Genomic DNA, 23,426 nt, shown 5'->3' on the forward strand with positions numbered 1-23,426 from the left:
CGGACCGATCCGGTAGGGTGGTCCGGTGTTCCGGTCCTGTCCCATACCATCCGGAGGTCCCGTACGGCACCGAACCATCCGTACCCACTGAAGTGTTCGGTCCGGACGTGGACCTACCGTACCATCCGGACCCGTAGGTCCGGTGGTCCGGTATGGTCCGGTTCGGTGACAGACCATCCGGACCAACAGAGGTGGTCGGGTGGTCCGGTACCGGACCATCCGAACCCGTAGATTCGGTCCGGTCCCGCACCATCCGGAGGTCCCGTTCGGTACCGAACCATCCGTACCCACAGAAGTGTTCGGGTGGCTCGGTCCGGACGTGGACATACCGTACCATCCGGACCCGTAGGTCCGGCATGGTCCGGTTCGGTGCCAGACCACCCGGACCAACAGAGGTGGTCGAGTGGTCCGGTCCCGACCGGACCACTGGTCCGGTACCGTACCCTCCGGACCCGTAGGTCCGGTGTGTTCCGGTTCGGTGCCAGACCACCCAGACCAACAGAGGTGGTCGGGTGGTCCGGTCCCGACCGAAACACTGGTCCCGTACCGTACCATCCGGACCCGTAGGTCCGGGGGGTCCGGCAAGGGCCAGAGGTACTGTCCCGCACCGGACCCTAAGGTCCGGTACGGTCCCGTACCATGGGTCCCGTCCGGACCAAACCCGGAGGTCAAGTCCAGTCGGGACCCGTGGGTCCGGTTCGATCCCGACCCGTAAGCCTGGAACGTTCCGGACCCTTGGTCCGGACCATCCGTCACCCGAACACCAGACGCTAAGGAATGGCGTGGGGTCAAGACGGTCCGGTCGGAGGTGTCGGTCTGAGCAACAGAAACAATGTTCCCGTCGCCCTGACCATTCGACAGAAGTACCACGTTCTGTCGAACACCTCCACGTCCAGTAACTAGTCGGCCGGAGCGTTTCAAGAGGGACAGCCACCAGTCACACGGACGTCAGAGGGAACCGTAGTAGCAGTGGTCGTAGGCACGAAGCCTGAAACCCCTGCCCCCACAGGACCGCCCTGAACGGGGTCAATTCGCATCCCAACCCCAGCGGGGAGGGAATTCAGAGACCCCGTCATCTCCTCCGATCTCCCCCCCCAGGAGGCCGAAACTACTGTCAAAACAGCAGCAGACGACCCAGCGAGGGAGTTCAGAGGAGGACCCGTGTCCCTCCTGGCTTCCACAGCGGTGGAAACCGAGGAGGGCACAGGAGAGGCACCGGAAAAAGAAAGATTTTAATGCCAACTGCACCCGGTGTTCCCAGGCGGTCACCCATCCAAGTACTAACCGGGCCCGACGTTGCTTAACTTCGGTGGTCGGACGAGAACCGGTGTTTTCAACGTGGTATGGCCGTTGGCTGTCAAAACCTGAGTCTCTCCAGTAGCCCCTAGATCGGATTCACCAACCCCCAAAGAGGGTTGGGAATCGACCTGCCCCCGGATTCGAGCCAGGGGGGAGAAGGAAACCTTCCCCCCAGGCTAGAAACCGGGAGGAGCTGAAGCCTGAGACTGAGGGCCGGACAACGGCGTCGAAGGGGGGGAAGCCTGTTCCACTGAAGGAGAAGGAGAAAGAAGCTTTTTCTTTCCCCTCGAACTTCCCCGAACCTTCGACGGCGCAGCCCCGCCCGAAGTCCCAGGCTCAAGCCCAGCCTGTTTGAGCAAGCTCGCATTGAGCTTGCTCAAACAGGCTTTCTCCGCCCTCCCTCGCCGCAAACGCAAAGCGTTTGGGGAGGGAGAGTCGGAGCGCCGAAAGATCCCCTTCTCCGTGCGTAAAACATGACGCTGGGCGCCCGGAGAAGGGTTGCCCCCGGCAGACTCTGGTTCCGTAGAACCAGAGCCCAAAACAGGACGAGACATCCTACCTCGCCCTGTACGTACCCTTAAAGACCGAGAATTAACAAAATTCAAAGAAAATTTAGGTCAATACTCAAGTGAATGCGGCGAAACGAGAAGCAGACGACCGGTCACCACGAAGTAGGACGGGAGGCACGCCGAGTCCGCCACACAAAAACGGAGGCACAAGTTGAAGGAAACACAACGTAGCCTCAAGCCAGAAGTGGAATAACACACAATAATCCAACAGGTGATAGTCCACACAGAAAAGGAGCCTCTTAGTCCAAAATAATCCGGGAGCGTAGCAGAAACACAGCCGGTCTGACACGCGCGAAAAAAGAAAGAGGACGCGCCACCTACATCCTGTAAGGGGGAAGCACTCGGACAGTGCTTGGGATCCACGGTGGCGCATGGTTATGGGAGATAATTGTACCCACTCAGCGTTTTGTCCAATTTTTTCGGCCTATAATAGATAATGTGCAAGAATAGTACTGTCGAGGTAAGTGTTATATTGACTGGGCCTCCCCCTCAGTCCATCCCTTCCCCTTTTTACAGTCCAACACCAACTCACCTGCTCTATAACGAAGATGGTGAAGTCAGATTGCTGTCGGATGAGAAAGGGCAAGAGATTGTTGAGATTGGGCCTCCCCCTCAGTCCATCCCTTCCCCTTTTTACAGTCCAACACCAACTCACCTGCTCTATAACGAAGATGGTGAAGTCAGATTGCTGTCGGATAAGAAAGGGCAAGAGATTGTTGAGATTGGGCCTCCCCCTCAGTCCATCCCTTCCCCTTTTTACAGCCCAACACCAACTCACCTGCTCTATAACGAAGATGGTGAAGTCAGATTGCTGTCGGATAAGAAAGGGCAAGAGATTGTTGAGATTGGGCCTCCCCCTCAGTCCATCCCTTCCCCTTTTTACAGTCCAACACCAACTCACCTGCTCTATAACGAAGATGGTGAAGTCAGATTGCTGTCGGATAAGAAAGGGCAAGAGATTGTTGAGATTGGGCCTCCCCCTCAGTCCATCCCTTCCCCTTTTTACAGTCCAACACCAACTCACCTGCTCTATAACGAAGATGGTGAAGTCAGATTGCTGTTGGATGAGAAAGGGCAATGGGTTGTTGAGATTGGGCCTCCCCCTCAGTCCATCCCTTCCCCTTTTTACAGCCCAACACCAACTCACCTGCTCTATAACGAAGATGGTCAAATCAGCCTGCTGTTGGATGAGAAAGGGCAATGGGTTGTTGAGATTGGGCCTCCCCCTCAGTCCATCCCTTCCCCTTTTTACAGCCCAACACCAACTCACCTGCTCTATAACGAAGATGGTGAAGTCAGATTGCTGTCGGATAAGAAAGGGCAAGAGATTGTTGAGCAAGATTTGGAGGTGGGGCCATCGGTTCCGATACGGAATCAAGATGGCTACCTTCTGCCGCGGCTGACACTTGTCTGGGGAATAGTGACCCCCTGGTTTCAGGAAGGAGAACGTGTTGGCCAGGAGTTGTGGGTTCGGTTCTGTCTGGTTGGAGGGCGTGAGACCAACTTGAAACCAGAAAAAAAAGGAAGAAATTGTTCTTTAAAAAATGTAAAATTGGACGTGGCATGATAAAGCGAAGGAAAAAAAAACTTTAATAAAGACAGATAGACAGAATGAATAAAGAAAAGCAAGCAAGCAAGCAGTAGACGATGTTCGGAAATAACTTTGTCGAGTTTTTATGGGTTGTGAAAGAGTTGTCACTCGTAGCTTGTCTCCGTGGGTTTTTTCTTAACCAAAAAAAATCAATGAAAAACAAAGGAAAGCAACTCCTGATTCCACAACCCACAAAACCCTGACAGAGCTAATTCCGGAATTCGTCTATTCAGCAAACGCAATCGTACTCTGCTCACCGACACAAACTCAACTCTTCTTATTCTGCTCACCGACACAAACTCAACTCTTCTTATTCTTCCTTCATGGGCTGAAACTTTCACGTACACTCATATTTAAATTTTTTTATTTTAAAAAATTTTTTTTTTTTACATGTATGACCGTTTTTACCCCGCAATTCAGGCAGCATACGCCGATTTTCGGGGAAGCATGCTGGGTATTACTGATCGAGTTTCTATAACCCACTAAACTCGGACATGGATTTCAGGATCTTTTCCGTACGTGCGCACTTGGTCTTGTGCTTGCGTGTACACACAAAAGGGGATAAGGCACGAGCAGGTCTGCACATAAGTTGACATGGGAGATCGGAACAATCTCCACCCTTAACCCATCAGTCGACCGCGGCTGGGATTTGAACTCACGACCTTCCGATTAGGAGGCCGATTTCTTATCCACTGCAAACTCACCAAGTCCTGGAGGCATTAGAGGGCATTGAAGGCTTTGTACATTTTTGTTCGTCTTCAGCGTAGAAGCCAAGGCTGACTGAAGAGCAGAAGAGTGTATCTCTTGGGTGTTGCTTTTCGGTGTCCTTGCAGCAGGTTTCACCATGGATCCCTTTTTGAGGTAAAAAAAGAATAACAAGAGGCGAAGCCATCAAGGCTCACGTAAGAAATCAACAAACAGTAACACAAACTCAATCACTCCATCACACACACACACACACACACACACACACACACACACACACACACACACACACACACACACACACACACACACACACACACACACACACACACACACACACACACACACACACAGAAAGAGCATAGGTGAAACTGTGCAAGAAAGCGAGACACTAGATCTAGATCTGTCTGTCTGCATGTAGCCTACTTACAGGGACACGACTGCCAACTAGTCTCGGCCCGCTCAAAATAATAATGACCGAGACTTTCAGTACTTCCTTCGCGTGACGTCTAACCCTCTTACGTCATAATGTGACGTCAATGTAATGTGACGTCTTCAAATGTTAGAGTTTCTACCACAGACATACACACGCACGCACGCACGCACAGACAAACAAAGTTACGATCGCATAGGCTACACTTACGTGAGCCAAAAAGACAGTAACGTACAGAACGATGGTCTTTCAAAACCACACATAACACAGAATGAAGATTCAGTGTGATGCGTTTATGCTAACGCAATAGATGGCATTAGGTGCAGGGGAAGGGCCATGCACTAATATGGGCCACCTGATCTGACAAACTAACGGTGCTGGAGCGTCCAGAGCAATTGCATTCGTCACATTTACCCTTTCTGGATAACTGGCACAGGTCAAAACAGTTAAGACGTTCAATTCACAAAAACCTTTTGGCCTCTTCATTTTTAATTTGCACTTCTGGCAGCATTCATTCTAAATTAGACCATTAAACTCTATTAATTAAACTCTATTAATTAAACTATACTAATTAAACTCTACTAATTTATGTCCAAAGACACAGCTGATAATACACAAAATTTGCTATATATATGAGCCAGCTAAAACTGTTCATGTTCCAATGTAGCAGTGTTCGTCCCAGTTTTACAGTAGTCATTATTATTTGTAGTAGTAGTAGTAGTAGTAGTAGTAGTAGGATGATGAGTAGTAATAGTAGTAGTAGTAGCAGTAGCGGCAGCAGTAGTAGTCGTCGTCGAAGTAGTAGTAGTAGTAGTAGTAGTAGTAGTAGTAGTAGTAGTAGTAGTAGTAGTAGTAGTAGTAGTAGTAGTCGTCGTCGTCGTCGTCGTCGTAGTAGTAGCAGCAGCAGTAGTACAGTGTAGTAGTAGTCGTCGTCGAAGTAGTAGTAGTAGCAGTAGCATTAGTAGTAGTGATAGTAGTAGTAGTAGTAGTAGCAGTAGCAGTATTAGTCGTAGTACTAGTAGTAGCATTTTTACACCCCCGGTATAGGGGTGTGTATAGGTTTCACTCGATGTGTTTGTGTTCGCAAGTAGATCTCAAGAATGAACGGACCGATCGTCACCAAACTTGGTGAACAGGTTCTATACATTCCTGAGACGGTCCTTACAAAAATTGGGACCAGTCAAACACACGGTTAGGGAGTTATCGGTGGATTAAAATTATACAAGGCCTGGTATAGACGGACACCCCCGTTGGTCAAAGGGAAATAACCATTCTCACTGCCACCAACTGAGAAGGTTATTTCCCTTTGACGGGGGTGTAGTTCCTATCGGAGGAATTTCTTGTTATTATTATTATTATTATTAATTGTAGTATGATGATTATTTTTCAGGTTTACCATCCTGTCGAAGTCAACGACTGTCCCACGAACATTTGATGACAAATTTACCGAAACAGGTTCCTGTTGTGTTTTCTCTTTGTTTTCATTATCATTGTTATCATTATTATCAAGAAACTTACGGTGGCTTCTTTAGTGAGAATATCTGCAGAGATACGTCGAAGTGTCGCACCCTACACGAGGCGGTAGTAGTAGTAGTAGTAGTAGTAGTAGTAGTAGTAGTAGTAGTAGTAGTTGGAGTTGTAGTAGTATTAATAGTAGTAGTAGTAGCAGAATTAGTAGTAGTAGTAGTAGTAGCAGAAGTAGTAGCAGTAGTAGTAGTAGTAGTAGTAGTAGTAGTAGTAGTAGTACTGTAGTAGCAGCAACATTATTAATATTGTTAGTATGATGATGATGATTATCATTATCAGGAAACTTACCGTGGCTTCTCTAGTGAGAATATCTGCGGAGATACGTCGAAGTGTGGCCCCCCACACGAGGCTGGCGTCACTGGCGTTGACGCTGGTCAGCAGTTGATTGATGAAGTCAACAGTGATGTTATACATCCCTCTCAGACGTTCCGGCAAATCCGATGTCCACTTGTCCAAGCCATCTTTTGTGTCTGCAGTTGTGGGAGCTAGAATAAGACATTGTTTTGTTTGTTTGTTTGCTTAACGCCCAGCCGACCACGAAGAGCCATATCAGGGCGGTGCTGCTTTGACATATAACGTGCGCCACACACAAGACAGAAGTCGCAGCACAGGCTTCATGTCTCACCCAGTCACATTATTCTGACACCGGACCAACCAGTCCTAGCACTAACCCCATAATGCCAAACGCCAGGCGGAGCAGCCACTAGATTGCCAATTTTAAAGTCTTAGGTATGACCCGGCCGGGGTTCGAACCCACGACCTCCCGATCACGGGGCGGACGCCTTACCACTAGGCCAACCGTGCCGGTCTAGAATAAGACTGATGACATTAGAAAATCAAAAAAAAGATAGACTGCTAATGTTCCACAGTTCAGAATCAAATATTGTTTTGTAGGTAATTGGAACGTTTATTATTGACAAAACAAAACGTTACATGTACGTTGATGAAATTCAGATACGATACCGTTACATGCACAGTCTGGCGGTGACCTTACACGTTATTTTCTCACTGATGATATTGACGAAGTCTACGAGGGAAAAAAACTTTCTCCTCGAAATTTCTTTGTCAGTTCCCCGAAAAACATACAGAAGAAGTGACAACATTTTATGAGACGCCATTGTTCACACGTCATCTTAAACTTTTCTCTTTGGAAGAGACGTCTTGGTTTGTTTATTCCGTGTCCTATCCATCAACGTCATCAAAGAAAACAGTGGATGAATAATGAAATGTTTTGTTAAAACGCCACCAACAACTTTTAAAGAGCGCTATATGCATATGTCGTGGCGAAGTCACGGAATTGCCGAATTTCGCGGAATCGACAACATTTTTGCCCATAAAATGGACAGCGTTTTGTCGAAAATGCGTAAAGGCCTCTGAAACTTGCCAAATTCGCGAAATCGGCGGCCAATGTGTATGTGTGAGTGTGTGTGTGTGTGTGTAAATGCTTTTTGTTGGATTCTGTATGTGCGTGAGAGTTAAATTGTGTGCATTCTTGTGTTGAGAGATGAGAGAGAGATAAACCCAGAGGTTACTGTAGTGGTGTTTCTCACATAAACATTTATTTGGCTCATTCGAGAATATTCTTTGGTTCGCTAGATTTAGAGAGAAAGCGGGGCACACACACACACACACACACAGCCACACACACGCACGCACACACACACACACACACACATCTTAACGCACACACACATACACACACACACACACACACAGACACACACACACACACTGAAACTGAATTTAATGCTAGAACTGGTAAACTTAACACTAAGTTACACGCAGACGAAACGGACACAAGAATTCTTGGCAACAGACGCGTATGATTACAGACAATCTGAAGATTCCCTTGTGAACGCCTTTGGTCGTGCGTTGCTAGAAAAGTGTTCAGAGTTTGATCTGACTGTGCGGGCTCTGGCAACGGTGACGAAAAAGGCCAGTATACATATATGTATGTGTGTTCGACAGGATGTAGCACAATTAATTCTTTTCTTTGTTCTAGAGAACTAAAAAGACATACCGATGGAACTTAACATAGCAGAACGTTTTGAGGGTAAACATTTGCCGGTGTAACACGAAATTTTTACTCCACGAAAAATTTACTCCGGAGTAAATATTTCGTACGAAATTCTTACTCCGAGTACACTTTTCGTACGAGAAAAGAACTCCCCAAGGCACGAAAAAATTACTCCCTCCACGAAATTTTTACTCCCCATTTTTTTTACTTCCAGTAAAAATCTCGTACGCAAAAATGGGATGCGGGCGAAGGGATAATGCCAATAAGTGATCTCGCGCAAACGAATGTCGCGCTATCCTCCTTCCACCCCTTCCACCACCAAGACTAACAGGGGACAAGGGAGTAAAAATTTCGTACACCTGGCATGGGAAGTTAAATTGCTCGTGTTGGGGTGAAGTAATTTATTTGTTATTTATTCGTCAGGGGAGTAACATTTTTGTACAAAATGTTTACTCGGAACTCACCTGTCTTGGGGAGTAATTTTCTCGTGCAATGGGGGAGTGCTTTTTTCGTAAAGGGAGAAACTTTTTTGTACGAAATGTTTACTCCGGAGTAAAAATCTCGTGGGAGTAATTTTCTCGTGTTACACCGGTTGAGTTGACAAAAGGACCTACAAACAGAAGACCAACGGCTGAAACTAAAAAAAATATGTAAATAAGCTTGTATGGGACGACGAAAAGAAATATCTTTTTCAGGAACTCACCAGAATTGACGCCTTTGAACGTTATATTTCACAGGCGTCATCACTGTTAACAAGATCGGTAGATGATGCGGTAGCTTGTCTGAACAGAGGATTTCTCAGGGCTGCGGAGTGCATGAAGCATGTGCATAGGACTATAGAAACAGTAAATGGTTTGATGCCGAATGCAAGATAACCATGGAGAGAAACGCGCAGATAGTACAGGCTCTTCAAACACTCGAAGAGTAAAGTGATGGAAGAAACGACCAGACCTTTGTAGTGAGTAGACAGGCGTACAGATATATTCTTGTTGAATAACAAAAGGCAACAATACACAAATGGACAAGTTGAACTCATTGGTCTCAAAAGCTAGGGATTCAAAATTATTTTGGGACGAAGTGCGATCAATCAGTGGGCGCAGGTACAGACGTCCGACAACTATCCACATTTCTCAGTATGGAAGGATGAAATGTTCCCCTGTGCACTATGCCCAAAGTACAGACGCCCCAGATCTGTTCAAAATACCCGACTACCTTTGGACAAGAAAAGCCCCCCCCCCCCCCCCTGCACTATGCCCAAAGTAAAAACGTCCCAAATCTGTTCAAAATACCCACCTACCTTTGGACAAGAAAAGCGCACCCCCCCCCCCCCTCTGCACTATGCCCAAAGTACAGACGACCCAAATCTGTTCAAAATACCCACTTACCTTTGGACGATTTAAGCAACCTTTCAAACCGCCCAAAGTACAAACGTCCCAACTCTGTTCAAAATACCCACCTACCTTTGGACGAGTTAAGCACACCACTCTGCGCAGCTACATAGCTGGCGGTCAAGCGGGCAGTCACGCGGGTAGTCATGATGGAAGAGACGCTGCTGTAGATCTGGACGATGGCCAGACCGCTGAGAATAGCGATGGTGATCTTAACGGAGGATCTCATCTTGTGGGAGAACCCAAGGAGGCGTTGAAATAGCACCCGTCTGGCAGTGTGTCTGCCCACTGAAATATATCAAGAATGGATCATTTTACATCTGAATGAGAAACAACATTGACAAAAATAAAAACAAGAGGCGAAGCCTTCAAGGCTCACGTAAGAAATCGACAAACAGTAACACAAACTCAATCACTCCGTCAAGCCGGTCCTTATACCCCCATTCCACTGAGCCGTTCTCGCTTACGTTCCCGTTACGATCAAGAAACGGCCGGGAAACGGTAAGGATCGGGAGGGATCGGAAAGAACGTAAGTGGAGCGCTAAGGAACGTTAATGGAACGCAAGGAACGGTAAGAACGGGTGAGTTTTTGAAACATGTTTCAAATTTTCGCCGTTTCCCTCCCGATCAAAATGAGCGGTAACGGAACCTAAACACATCGGTAACGGAACTTTCAGATCGTTAATGGAACGTAAAGGAGCGGTAACACAACGTTATCGCATCGGAAGTGACGTCACTAGCGTTCTCAGTGCGTCATCGTAGCGTTCTAGAACCGTTCGTACCGCTCCATACAGTTCCTATACCGATCCCGAAACGACCTGAGCTGATCCTAACGTTGTTGTTGCATTCCATTTACGTTCTAATACCGTGCAAACCATTCCATTAGAGCTCCTCCACCGATCTCCAGACGACGCGGGTAGGTCTGTATATAATAAGTCGTTGCATAATCCATATCACAGTCGGTGTGCCTCTCAATCAAGAAACAACCAAAGAAAGAAGAAACATGCCACCCAAAGGGAAGAAGAAGAAGATTACGCAGGTGGAATCTGCAGATAGCCCAACTGTTCAAGAGACCATTGCCACCAAAAAGCCGCGTTTTCGACCGAACCTCACAGAAGATGAAGAGGACTTGATGTTGGAGTTCCTCAGAGAAAACCAGTTTCTATATGACAAAAAGAAAAAACTTTATCACAACAAACACTTGAGAGAAAAAGCATGGAACGAGCAGGCAGCCAGGATGGACCGTGACAAGGCCGACTTAGAAGTCTGGTACGACTCCCTTCGTACCAGGTACGGAAAACTGCTGAAGGGCTCAAGAAAATCTGTAATAGAGGCTTCCAGACTGGGGAGGCTTCCGAATAGCCACATGTTTCCCATCAAGGGCACCGACAGCGTGAGGGACGTTCCATTTTCTCTCAAATTCATCAGCAATGGCTTGCCATTCCTCTGCGGTGGTTGGACATGCTATGACCTCATCCTTGTATTCGTCCACTATCGCTTGACAGACCAGTGGAAAAAACTTGGCAATCGTGTGACGTGAAACTCTGAAGGCGTATGAGAGGCTGGGGTAGCGGTCACCAGAGGCCAGGTGTCTCAGGGTAACAGCAACCTTGAGGCCGGGCTCCAGGGCTTTTCTACAGTTGGTATCCTGCAGAGTGATCCTAGGAGACAGTCTGTCAACCAACTCATCGAACATCTGGGGCTCCATTCGCATGAAGTTGAAGAAGGATGCGGTGTCTTCTATCCTTAGCTCTCTCATGAGACAATGAAAGTGTCCGTACATCAGTCTCCTTTGGGCAGTCAGCCATGGTCTCACCCAAAATGCTGGGGGTCTTCGTCTTCTTCTCCTCATCAGTTCTTGTACAAGGGCAAGCTGGCGTAAATGCAAGTTATTGTGCTGCATCAGCAAGAAGAAAAAGAACTGATCTCCTTCCATCTTGATGTCTAGCAAGCAACTGCATATTGATAGAATTGGTCTCTGCTTTTATAGAACTTGGCAAATCCTTACAATAAACGGTAACAGAACGCGAATGGAACGTTATCTGCACGCTACAGTCGTTGTAGGGTTGTTAATAGAACGGAAGAGATCTGTGTACAACGGTACAAGAGTGGTTGACTCGGTAATCGAACGGTATCGGATCACTTTGAACGGTGCATAATCGGAATGACAACGTTAGAGAACGGTGTTGAATCGCCATGGATACGCTCTATGGTCGGTATGCGAACTGTACGGCATCGTTACGATCGTTAACAGAATGTTATTGGAGCGCAAATACGTCAAAAATGACCGTTTTCGTAGCGTTCGATTGTTGTGTCAGCCGACCTTGATCGTAACAAGAACGTAAGCGAGAACGGCTCAGTGGAATGGGGGTATTAATTGGACGAAGCCGACTACGCGTAGCTCACTTCGCGAAGCTACCGGAACTAGACTTCGTCGCAGTCCAAGGGAAGGCACTATGGCGGAAAAGAGAGTTATCTTTTCATGTCTTGGCGTCTCAAATGCGCGTAGTCTAGACCAGCGCGTGGTGTGCTTCTTTCTGAGTACTTTACGTCACAAATTGTACTTTACGTACTTGATGATGACGTAAGTTAATTGTATGTGTTCTATTTCGTTGACTGAGCACGGCCGGGACCAGTTGGCGTGAGCGCTGGGATTTCGAGTTTCATTCGACATGTCAATGCATCGCAGTATGAAATAATACAGGTAGAAGGTTAGTTCTTGTACTTTGGGTCAACCAAAGTCGATAAATGCATTCTTCACTATGGTATTGAGTCTGATTTCGTCGTCCATCTTGAATCGAAAAGCACTCTTCTTACAAAAAAAACCAACTTCGTTGCGAGCTACGGCGAAGCTTCGCATGTCAAAACTTGAGAAGCGATGTTGGGGTCAAAGTATCACGCCGTAGCTGCGGGTTTTTGGTATAAAGACTTCGCGAAGGTTCGTGTAGTCGACTACGGGCTCAATTAAGGACGGGCTTTAGACATACACACACACACACACACACACACACACACACACACACACACACACACACACACACACACACACACAGTAAGCATAGGTGACACTGTGCAAGAAAGCGAGACACTAGATCTAGATCTGTCTGTCTGCATGTAGCCTACTTACAGGGACACGACTGCCAACTAGTCTCGGCCCGCTTAAAATAACAATGACCGAGACTTTCAGTAATTCCTTCGCGTGACGTCTAACCCTCTTACGTCATAATGTGACGTCTTCAACTGACGAAATGTTAAAGTTTCTACCACAGACATACACACGCACAAACAAACACACACACACACGCACAAACGCACAGACAGACAAAGTTACGATCGCATAGGCTACACTTACGTGAGCCAAAAATTAAAAAAATAGACCCCTCCCCCCCCCCCCCCCCCCACACACACACAAACTTTAAAAAAATCATACAACAAAGAACACGTATTTTCTTGACACTATCTTTACAAATCTCTTTCTTGAAAAGATAGAAAGTTCGAGAAAAGGTCACAATGTGAATAATTGCGTCGGGTAAAAGGTATGTAACCGCTGCTGCATGTCTCCAGAGGATATCACAAAGTTTTTCGAAAAAGAGGTTTGTCTCCCTGAGTTTTCTTAGTCATTTAATTTGTGGCAAATTATTCATAAAGTCACCGCCAGACTGTGCATGTTTAAATTCTGCAAACACGAGTCGTCGCCTCTCTAAAACGTTTTGATTAGAAACACCTTCCTTAATATCATTTTCTAAATATAAGTTACGAAATGCGATTCAAACAATAAATGTACACTCGCTCAACCACGACAACTATTTCATATTATGTTTTAGTTTTACCAAAGAGTTTACAAAATAAAACTCAAAAACAGAGTATTATTTCGAAAAATGAAAAACGTTTAAGGCCGGCTGTAAGATACTTTTGAAAGTACGTTGGAGTAGCCTCCCTTCCCGGATTTAGAACGCGTTTCGTGTCGTAACAGATTATCCACTCATTAGCCATATCCGTATGAAAAATAATGAAATAAACATTAGGAAATGGCAGAAGTTTACAAATATCGACATTCTCTATCAGTGCAATACAAATACAAGAAGGGCAAAGCCCATACGACTCACATGCTTGACCTTAACCTTTACATAGCAATGACATCATACACTAAGAACTGCTTTACACATTTTTCCTACCAAAATACATGTGACCTTGACCCAAGGTCAAGGTCATCCAAGGTCATGCAACACAAAGCTGTTAATTCAAGACATAGGAAGTACAATGGTGCTTATTGGCTCTTTCTACCATGAGATATGGTCACTTTTAGTGGTTCACTACCTTATTTTGGTCACATTTCATAAGGGTCAAAGTGACCTTGACCTTGATCATATGTGACCAAATGTGTCTCATGATGAAAGCATAACATGTGCCCCACATAATTTTTCAGTTTGAAACAGTTATCTTCCATAGTTCAGGGTCAAGGTCACTTCAAAATATGTATACAATCCAACTTTGAAGAGCTCCTGTGACCTTGACCTTGAAGCAAGGTAAACCAAACTGGTATCAAAAGATGGGGCTTACTTTGCCCTATATATCATATATAGGTGAGGTATTGAATCTCTAAAACTTCAGAGAAAATGGGAAAAATGTGAAAAATAGCTGTTTTTTAGACAACATTTATGGCCCCTGCGACCTTGACCTTGAAGCAAGGTCAAGATGCTATGTATGTTTTTTGGGGCCTTGTCATCATACACCATCTTGCCAAATTTGGTACTGATAGACTGAATAGTGTCCAAGAAATATCCAACGTTAAAGTTTTCCGGACGGACGTCCGGACGGACGGACGTCCGGACGTCCGGACGGACGGACGGACGGACGGACGGACGACTCGGGTGAGTACATAGACTCACTTTTGCTTCGCATGTGAGTCAAAAACAATCGTTAGAACTTGCATTTACGACATGTCGTGCGTGAGAACGTGTCACTGTAAACAAGCACTTGTTGCCTGGCCGAAGAACCCCACGAGTCAAGCTAAAACAGACGACAAGTAATGGAAAGCAATCTGCGGATAAACATAACAAACTGCTAATGAAAAAGTGTGTTCATCCCTGCTCTGGATAAAAGACATCGAACTGATGACAACGTGGCAGCGTTCATGAGAAAATAGTTTTTTCCGATTATCGCTTCTACATTTTATTGCACGTACTTGGGGCACAGGCGGAAGGTATCCTTCACTGGACCACTACTTTCATAGTCTTTCTATAGTAGTGGTCCAGTGAACGATACCTTCCGCCTGTGCTTGGGGCAGATCTGAATTTCATACTGGAAGATGACAAATCGGTCTTGTGAGTTGAGAACCACATGTTCTTTGCCGACAGAAATCTACATGGGACAAGATGCAGATTGTGTTGAAGAGATGTTTGCAGATTATCGCATCTACATTTTATTGTTCAGATCAATGCACGTAGTTGGTGTAGATCTGAATTTCACGATGGAAGACGACAAATCGGTCTTGTGAGTTGAGAACCACATGCTCTTTGACGGCAGAAATCACTATGGGACAAGATGAGGATTGTGTTGAGGAGGTTAATACTGACTGACTTTAGATGAAGAGTTCCTAGACCTGGGTTTTGTAGAGAGGCATCATGATGCCAGAATCGCACGAAGATCGAACTCTCGAAGAAAGCAAGTTTATCGCTGGACATCGGAAATGTGAAAGTATTGCTCTTCCTGTCTGATCAGTCTCCCCGTTAGATCTACAGGCTACATTATCAGGTAACTTACCAAACCGGAGTGTGTGTGTGTGTGTGTGTGTGTGTGTGTATGTGTGTGTGTGTGTGTGTGTGTGTGTGTGTGTATGTGTGTGTGTGTGTGCACCGGATTACCATCATCAACGCACCCTTTTGGACTTTTCTACGTAACCTTACTATGCCTGCTGTGACATTCACGAGGATTATTGTGATTCTTGGACAATCGCGTGCCTGTGCTGGACTTGCACGAAGACAAACGACGTCGGAACGGTATACGTGCTGCCAAGTGTGTGCGCCCAGAGCGCAGTGTGAACCGAGAGTGAGTGTGTCATTGTGTGAACGTTTTGCTTGCTTGATTTATTCATGATTTAATTTGCTTTTTGGTTCAATAGTAAAATCTGTGTACGTTATACTTTGTATTTTGTGGTGTGATTCGCCCGAGTGCGAGACCCCCTTCCCCGAACGCCTCTGCGGGTGGAATTGTATACTTGTGTGAGTAACGTGAGTGTGAAAGTTGTTTTGGACCCAGACACACACAGCAGACACCAACACAACAGCTAAGTTTCAGCCTGACAAAGAAACCCAGTGACACAGCTAATGGCTGTACTTGTTATTTCTCTATTAAAACAAATACATGTGTCAAGATCTTTACCATTTTCTGTCCTTTTGTGGGAATCTCGGAATATTTTCCTTGACTTTGTGAAAATTGAAGGGCAGTGCAAGAGAATGGAATTGTGTTTTGTTTACGCTTGAAATTAACTTCGGAATGGGTGTACAAAATTGTTTCTTTTCTTTTATTTGCATAAAACTGCAAAGTAACTGTGTTTTGAGTTCTATATTTTGATCCTATATCAGTCGTCTTCATGTGTGGACATACAAGACTTCATTCATTGACATACACAGTCGAATTATATACTAAATGAATTAAAATAATGTAATAGTTCATCTTTTCAAAATTTATCTTTTGAATCAGCAAAATGCCCCTTTTATTCTATTTTTTTCTCTCTACAAGCCAGAACTTACATAAACATAATATCTTAAAAGTGACATGTCGCTTTTACTTACTTGTCTCATAGGTAGAGCAAATGCATAATGGGTAGGGGGTTGGGGTAGTACAATCATTGCAATTCAAGATTTTGTGCATTAAAAATTTAAGGTGTGTATCTTTTTTTTCCATCGGTAAGAAGGATACCTCAACTGGAATTTACCTAAGTTTAATCACTTTAACACTTTATATCATATGTTTATTTCTGTTTCATGCTTGAAAATGACTTTCAAAACTGATACAAAAGTGGTTTTTTTCATATTACCAGGACAGTAACTATGTTGTATGCTTTATTTGTTCCTATATTAGTCATCTGGAATTTTGATCAATTAATTCACAGTAAAATGTAAACAAATCTTCAGTAGTAATTGCATAAAAAAGTCTGATATATCAATTATCATGTTATTTTTATCTTAAAATGGGCGCGTTAAATCCTAATCTGTTTGTTTTAATGGACTAAGCAATCCTTGGACTGACAGAAAAGATGTATTTTAAAAATGTCCAGTTACTATTACTTATTTTTTCTAATGTGAAGAGAATATGCACTCTTTTTGTTCAAATGGGGAGGGGCCGGGGGTAGTAAAAGCATCACAGTTCAAGAGATAGCGCGACAAGAGGTGTGTTTCGTTTAACTGTGATAAAGAGGGATAACTCAACTTGGTATCTAACACTATTTCTGAACACTGTAAGTTGTAACCACTTTAGCACTTTTAATTTATTTTTTTCCGTCTTCCAAGCTTTAAATTCAGCTTATAAAATGAGTAAAAAAGTGGTTTTTTCTGAATTCACCAGTTAAATCACTCTGTTGGGTGGGTTTTTTTGCTTCCCTATTTCTGTTCCGAAGTTTTGATCATCTGATTACCTTGCTTTTCTATTTGGAAGATAATAATTATGCACTCTTTTCTGAAAAATGGGTAGGGGGTGGGGGTAGTAAAAGCATCACAGTTCAAGATTTTGCGGGACAAGAGGTGTGTTTCTTTTAACTGTGATGAAGAGGGATAACTCAACTTGGTATCTAACACTATTTCTGAACACTGTAACCACTTTAGCACTTTTTATTTATTTTTTTCTGTCTTCCAAGCTTTCAATTCAGCTTATAAAATGAGTAAAAAAGTGGGTATTTTCTGAATTCACCATTTAAATCACTCTGTTGGGTGTTCTTTTTTGCTTCCCTATTTCTGTTCTTAAGTTTTGATCATCTGACTACCTTGTTTTTTTATTTGGAAGATAATATGCACTCTTTTCTGAAAAATGAGTAGGGGGTGGTAAAAGCATCACGGTTCAAAATTTTGCGCGACAAGAGGTGTATTTCTTTTAAAATTGGTGAAGAGGGATAACTCAACTTGTTATTTAACACTATTTCTGAACACTGTAACCACTTTAACCCTTTTAATTTATGTTTGACTGTGTTCCATGCTTCAAATTGGGCTTCAAAAATGGATACATAAGGGTTTTTTCTCCAAATTCACAGGTAAAATCACTATGTTTGATGTTCTATTTTGCTTCCCTATTTCTCTTCTTTAGTTTGTGATCATCCGATTGTTGTTTTTTTTGTTTGGTTGGTTTTTTTTGGTTTTTTTTCCCCCGTCGCGATATAACCTTCGTGGTTGAAAACGACGTTAAACACCAAATAAAGAAAGACAGATTGGGTTTTTTGTTTACATATGTGACCCTCCACCACGAAATGTGTCGCATGTCACCTCGCGCGGTTCTGCGCTGGGCTTGATATAAGTCCGGGGAGTGTATGGTAACAGTGTGAGGGTCACCTTAGCCACAGGCTTATAACTCAAACAGTTTTCGCTCTTTTCTAAAACGGGTTTCACCACTGGATAGAGCATAACAAACTCTTTAGGAAAATGTAAAAATATGAAAATCATGCAAAGGTGACATGCGACTCATTTCGTGGTGGAGGGTCACATTATTTACAATACTTCTTCTTGTCGTTTGCTGTTAGATCGTCAGTCCGGACTGCAGGGCGAAACGTGCTGTCCTCTGTATTCACAATGCAATATCACAATTTCTTCAGTGGGGTTTACGTGACAAAATCTCATACCTATGCTCAAACTTCAGTTGTTATCTCAAAATGTTGCGCGACAAGCACTATTCATTTTGTTATTTCCTGATAAACAAAACATTGAACTAACATAAAAAGAAACCTTTAAAACTGCCTAACCACTTTGAAATTTGGCCTCAGGTGTATACTCCAGCCTTAAGGGGGGGGGGGGGGGGGGAGACTCTGGTTGTCGAACTGAACCAGCGGCTGGAGAAAACCTGAAAATCGCAATAGGGGGAATCCTTTTTTTGTAAGGGGAATAAGAATGTCTTGCAAAATGTGTTTGGGGAGTAAAAGTTTCGTACGAAATTTTCACTCGGGAGTACACCTGTCGTGGGGAGTGATTTTCTCGTGCTAGGAGGGAGTCCATTTTTTTGTGAAGGGGAGTAACATTTTCGTACGAAATTTTTACTCGGAGTACACCAGTGACAGTCGTGGGGAGTAATGTTCTCGTATGTACTTAGGGGGCAGTAATTTTTTCGTGAATGGGGAGTAACATTTTCGTACGAAATATTTACTTGGAGTACACCTTTCGTGGGGAGTAATTTTCTCGTGTAATGCCTAATGGAGGAGTAATTTTTTTGTCCGGGGAGCAACATTTTCGCACACAATTTTTTACTCGGGAGAAAAAAATCGGGGGAGTAATTTTCTCGTTCTACATCGGTCCATATTAGGCAACTGTCCCCGAGACAAAAGGCATCGTTTTGAAAAGTTTCCGTCTATCAAGAGAAGTGCTTCGATATTTTATTCAAAACCCTGAAATATTAAGGTCATGTGTGACTTCATCGTAATTAGTACAACTATGATACATTAATCAACGAGGTAAGCGGACGAAGAGGTCTGAAATCCACGTGAAAGTCATAAATCAATATAGGCTCATTTGCAGACAATTACAAAAGAGCGGAATAATTAAAAAGAAAAGTGCTCATTAACGTTTATGATTTTGCACCATAAAATGCAAGGGGAGAAAACTGTCGATCCACGAAAAATGTAGCCTTATTTTTATTTTGTATTATCATTTTTTTTTTTTTAGTCTTATTTCTATCGACCGATGCTTTTTGGTAATATATTGTGCAAAAACGGAGAAAATCACCACAGGACCAAACAACTAAAGGTATGACACTAATAGTCTAATTAATTTGTGCAAATAATGTGTCCATGTGCATGCCTTTTTTGTTCAATAGTTGTGTTGTTGTGTAGGTTGAATGCTTACCAACAAGGGATAGTGGGTGCCCGTCGTGACTTCGAAAAAGCCGTTTAATCTAACTATATCTGTGTGTGTTCAATCTACATGACGGTAACGTAGATGACAGTGGCGAATTAGCGATTCCTAAACGCCCCACTGAACGACTGACGTCACAGCCGCTTCGGCCTTTTCCGGAGAAACACCGCGTGCCACTTCGATCGCGTTGCACTTGCCGCAGTCATTCGGCGATGCCACCTTGATTATCAGTTAATAAAGTTATTATTCAGGCAATATGAAAGAAAGTAGATTTTTCTTTTGTTACACTTACACATAGTTTTATGAAGATCAATTTCAGACTCGGCAAAAGAATGGTTGTATCATGAGCGACTGTCAAGTTGTACTAATGTTTACGCTTTGCGCTGCGGTTTAATATGTGTGCTTGTTATTGGCTAATACGGTGAGCCCACGCCGTTTAGTTTGCAGACCGTGCACATGTGAGCTTTGTGTAATCGCGTTTTCATCATAACATACCACCGTGCTAAACCGCTTTGGGGGAAATGGTTTAAAAAGAATAAAAAAATAAATTAAAAAAATAAACGGAATGCATCAGGGTTGAAAAGATTGAAGGGTGGAGTTAAGGACACAAAATAGATGACAAAAATAAAGCAAAAAAAACAACAACAAAAAAACTCTAACCAGGAAGGGAGTCGAACCTTCAAGCTGGAGCACAAACCACTAGGCTACGACAGCAACTGACAGATAGGGCTACAAAAGTGAAGGCATTTCAGGGTTACTCCGTCGTATGTGGCGTTTCTCGCGCATGAAGGTTCTGTTATCAACTCTACGGCTAAGAAAGGTTGCATTTGAAGTTAAATGTCCACTAAAATATCAAAGGGAACACCATTTCTGAACAACACAACGGTTTGCGCTCGCCTCTCGCAGTCGTTCAGGTGAAACCAAATCGGCTTGCCTGATACAGCAGATATTTCAACACTTCCACGTCATACTGAAACACTGAGCTACAGTTTAGTAACGTGATATGTTTTCAATTGTTCGTTCACTTATATTGCTTTCAGATTTAACACACCAAGATGAATGCAACAGTGGCACGGTTTTCGTTGCGAAAATGTGCAATGGCAGTGCTACGCGACCGAAGTGTGTATTATGTACACGCGGTGTTCCTCCGGAAAAGACCAAAGCGACATGTGACGTTAGTCGTTCAGTGGGGCGTTTAGGAATCGACCGGCGCTTGCATTTCACCTCACGACAGAGCCAGGAGTCACCCGACGGCCCTGGCAATATTTGTTTCGTAGTACGCTCCTGTAGGCGAAACCCATATCAAAAGTTGGAACATTATTTTATTGGTTCTCTAAAGCCGGTAAGTTAGACGACGGTTAAGGAACCCCAAAGTCCATTTTTTTTCTTAGTTGCCTCTTCGTTAGACTTAAACGCACCTCAGCAGTAAACAAAGCCCTGTGCATAAACTAAAAGCTTGTGAAGGTTGATTCAGGGATATTCGTATGTAAAATGCCCCCCCCCCCCCTCCCCCCAAGTGATAAAATGATATTCCCGAAAGCAGTTACTGCTTTTGCGCCTATTTCTACGTACATTTACTTTCAGCCATGGTGTCGACGCACAAGGTCAAAGACTTCTTCTTGCACAACAATGACTACAGCAACAGCACTGGTGGTCGAGTCATTAAAAGTGATAGTTCATATAATCAGAAAAAGCTTGTCTATAGTTTTCAAATAAATTTAATTTCCTCCAAATAGATTAAATAAATCTGCCTACACCGTTTGTTTCTTGTTGTTTCTTGTTCCTAGAACCCAAGGTTCCCGCGGTTCCAATTCAGCGTTTGCTGTATTCTCTGTTTTGTACTCGACCTGACGGGCGCAGTGGCGTAGTGGGTAATACATCGGCCTCCTAATCGGAAGGTCGTGAGTACAAATCCCGGCCGCGGCCGCCTGGTGGGTTAAGAGTGGACATTTTCCCGATCTCCCAGGTCAACTTATGTGCAGACCTGCCAGTGCTTTATCCCCCTTCGTGTGTACACGTAAGCATAAGACCAAGTGCGCACGGAAAATATCCTGTAATCCATGTCTGAGTCCGGTGGGTTATAGAAACACAAAAATACCCAGCATGCTTTCCTCAAAATCGGGCGTATGCTGCCTGAATGGCGGGGTAAATACGGTCATACACTTAAAACTCCACTCGTGCAAAAACATGAGTGAACGTGGGAGTTTCAGCCCATGAACGAAGAAAAAGAAAAAGAGAAGAAGCACTCGACCTGCTCTAAACTATTCAGGCATATTAATGTAAAAGGTTAAAGGTTACCAAAAACTCAGGTTTGTCCAAATTCGATGCTTTAAATCTTGCTAAAAAAAATGTTTTCCTGAGTTCTTCCAGAAGCTTAAAAATCTTGTCCGGGCGCAACAATATCCGGGACTGCTCACACAGAATTAGAAACACTGACAATTATTACACTAAGAATTTTTTTAATTTTTTACAGTTTTCGATTTTCCGACTCCCAGAAATGAAAAAAAAAATGAAAAAGGTAAAAAACTTGATTTTGTAGACTTTACAATTAATGTTACTCACTCCGACATAGAGGACACAGCTCGCTCGATTTGCTGCCAATACAAAGCCTCATGTTCCTGGTTAAATAAAGAAAAACAAATTTCAATTTAAATGTAACCGAGTGCCGAAACACTACGATCACCTCGGGAAGCGAAGTGCAATCAAACAGAACAGGATTGAAAATGCTAGGGCTAATTTCTTAGCCCTTTATAAACTGTTATGCAAACCCGAAGGTTTCCATGAACATACAGACAATCGGAAACCACCAGACCCCATCACAAACAAAATTCCACAATACACCGGTGTTGACTTTTAAAGGCCAACAACTCGGGTGCAGAGTCTGCTGTGAAAGGAGCGGTAGCCTCCACTGTCACATAAAAAAAGAAAAGATAAACGTCCTAACGATTCTAATTGGTTTTTTTGGCTTTGTCCTCGGATAAAAAAACAAGTCGCGTAAGGCGAAATTACAACATTTAGTCAAGCTGTCGAACTAACAGAATGAAACTGAACTCACTGCATTTTTACAGCAAGAGCGTATACTCGTAGCATCGTCAGTCCACCGCTCGATGCACAGGCAGTGAAATTGACAAGAACAGCGGGGTAGTAGTTGCGCTGAGAAGGATAGCACGCTTTTCTTTATCTCTATTCTTTTTAACTTTCTGAGCGTGTTTTTAATCCAAACATATCACATATATATGTTTTTGGAATCAGGAACCCACAAGGAATAAGATGAAATTGTTTTTAAATCGATTTCGGACATTTTATTTTAATAATACTTTTTTATTTTTTTAATTTTCAGAGCTTGTTTTTAATCCAAATATAACATATTTTTATGTTTTTGGAATCAGAAAAGGATGTAAAATAAGATAAACGTAAATTTGGATCGTTTTAAAAACATTTTGTTTTTGTTACAATTTTCAGATTTTTAATGACCAAAGTCATTAATTAATTTTTAAGCCACCAAGCTGAAATGCAATACCGAAGTCCGGCCTTCGTCGAAGATTGCTGGGCCAAAATTTCAATCAATTTGATTGAAAAATGAGGGTGTGACAGTGCCGCCTCAACTTTTACAAAAAGCCGGATATGACGTCATCAAAGGTATTTATCGAAAAAAAACCCTCCGAGGATATCATACCCAGGAACTCGCATGTCAAATTTCATAAAGATCGGTCCAGTAGTTTAGTCTGAATTGCTCTACACACACAGACAGACAGACACACATACACCACGACCCTCGTCTCGATTCCCCCCTCTACGTTAAAACATTTAGTCAAAACTTGACTAAATGTAAAAATGTAGGGGGGGGG

General features: G+C 43.7%; 1 protein-coding gene and 1 non-coding gene across 2 annotated transcripts in view; both read right to left on the reverse strand.

The window, feature by feature from the left end:
• Window positions 1-23,426, reverse strand: part of LOC138979511 (uncharacterized) — a 45,162-nt gene that overhangs the window by 15,130 nt on the left and 6,606 nt on the right. Inside the window, exons 2-6 of the mRNA XM_070352221.1 lie at window positions 22,141-22,196; window positions 9,602-9,817; window positions 6,413-6,609; window positions 4,164-4,311; window positions 3,139-3,371 (exon numbers count right to left, since the gene is read on the reverse strand). Of these exons, the coding sequence (XP_070208322.1) occupies window positions 3,139-3,371; window positions 4,164-4,311; window positions 6,413-6,609; window positions 9,602-9,817; window positions 22,141-22,192 (846 nt within the window). The 5' untranslated portion in view covers window positions 22,193-22,196. The remainder of the gene's footprint in view (window positions 1-3,138; window positions 3,372-4,163; window positions 4,312-6,412; window positions 6,610-9,601; window positions 9,818-22,140; window positions 22,197-23,426) is intronic.
• LOC138980929 (5S ribosomal RNA) lies at window positions 1,237-1,355 on the reverse strand. Its single transcript, XR_011460500.1, has one exon. It is a non-coding gene; the product is annotated as a 5S ribosomal RNA (ribosomal RNA).

This window comes from Littorina saxatilis, linkage group LG11, assembly GCF_037325665.1.
Source record: "Littorina saxatilis isolate snail1 linkage group LG11, US_GU_Lsax_2.0, whole genome shotgun sequence".
NCBI lineage: Eukaryota > Metazoa > Mollusca > Gastropoda > Littorinimorpha > Littorinidae > Littorina > Littorina saxatilis.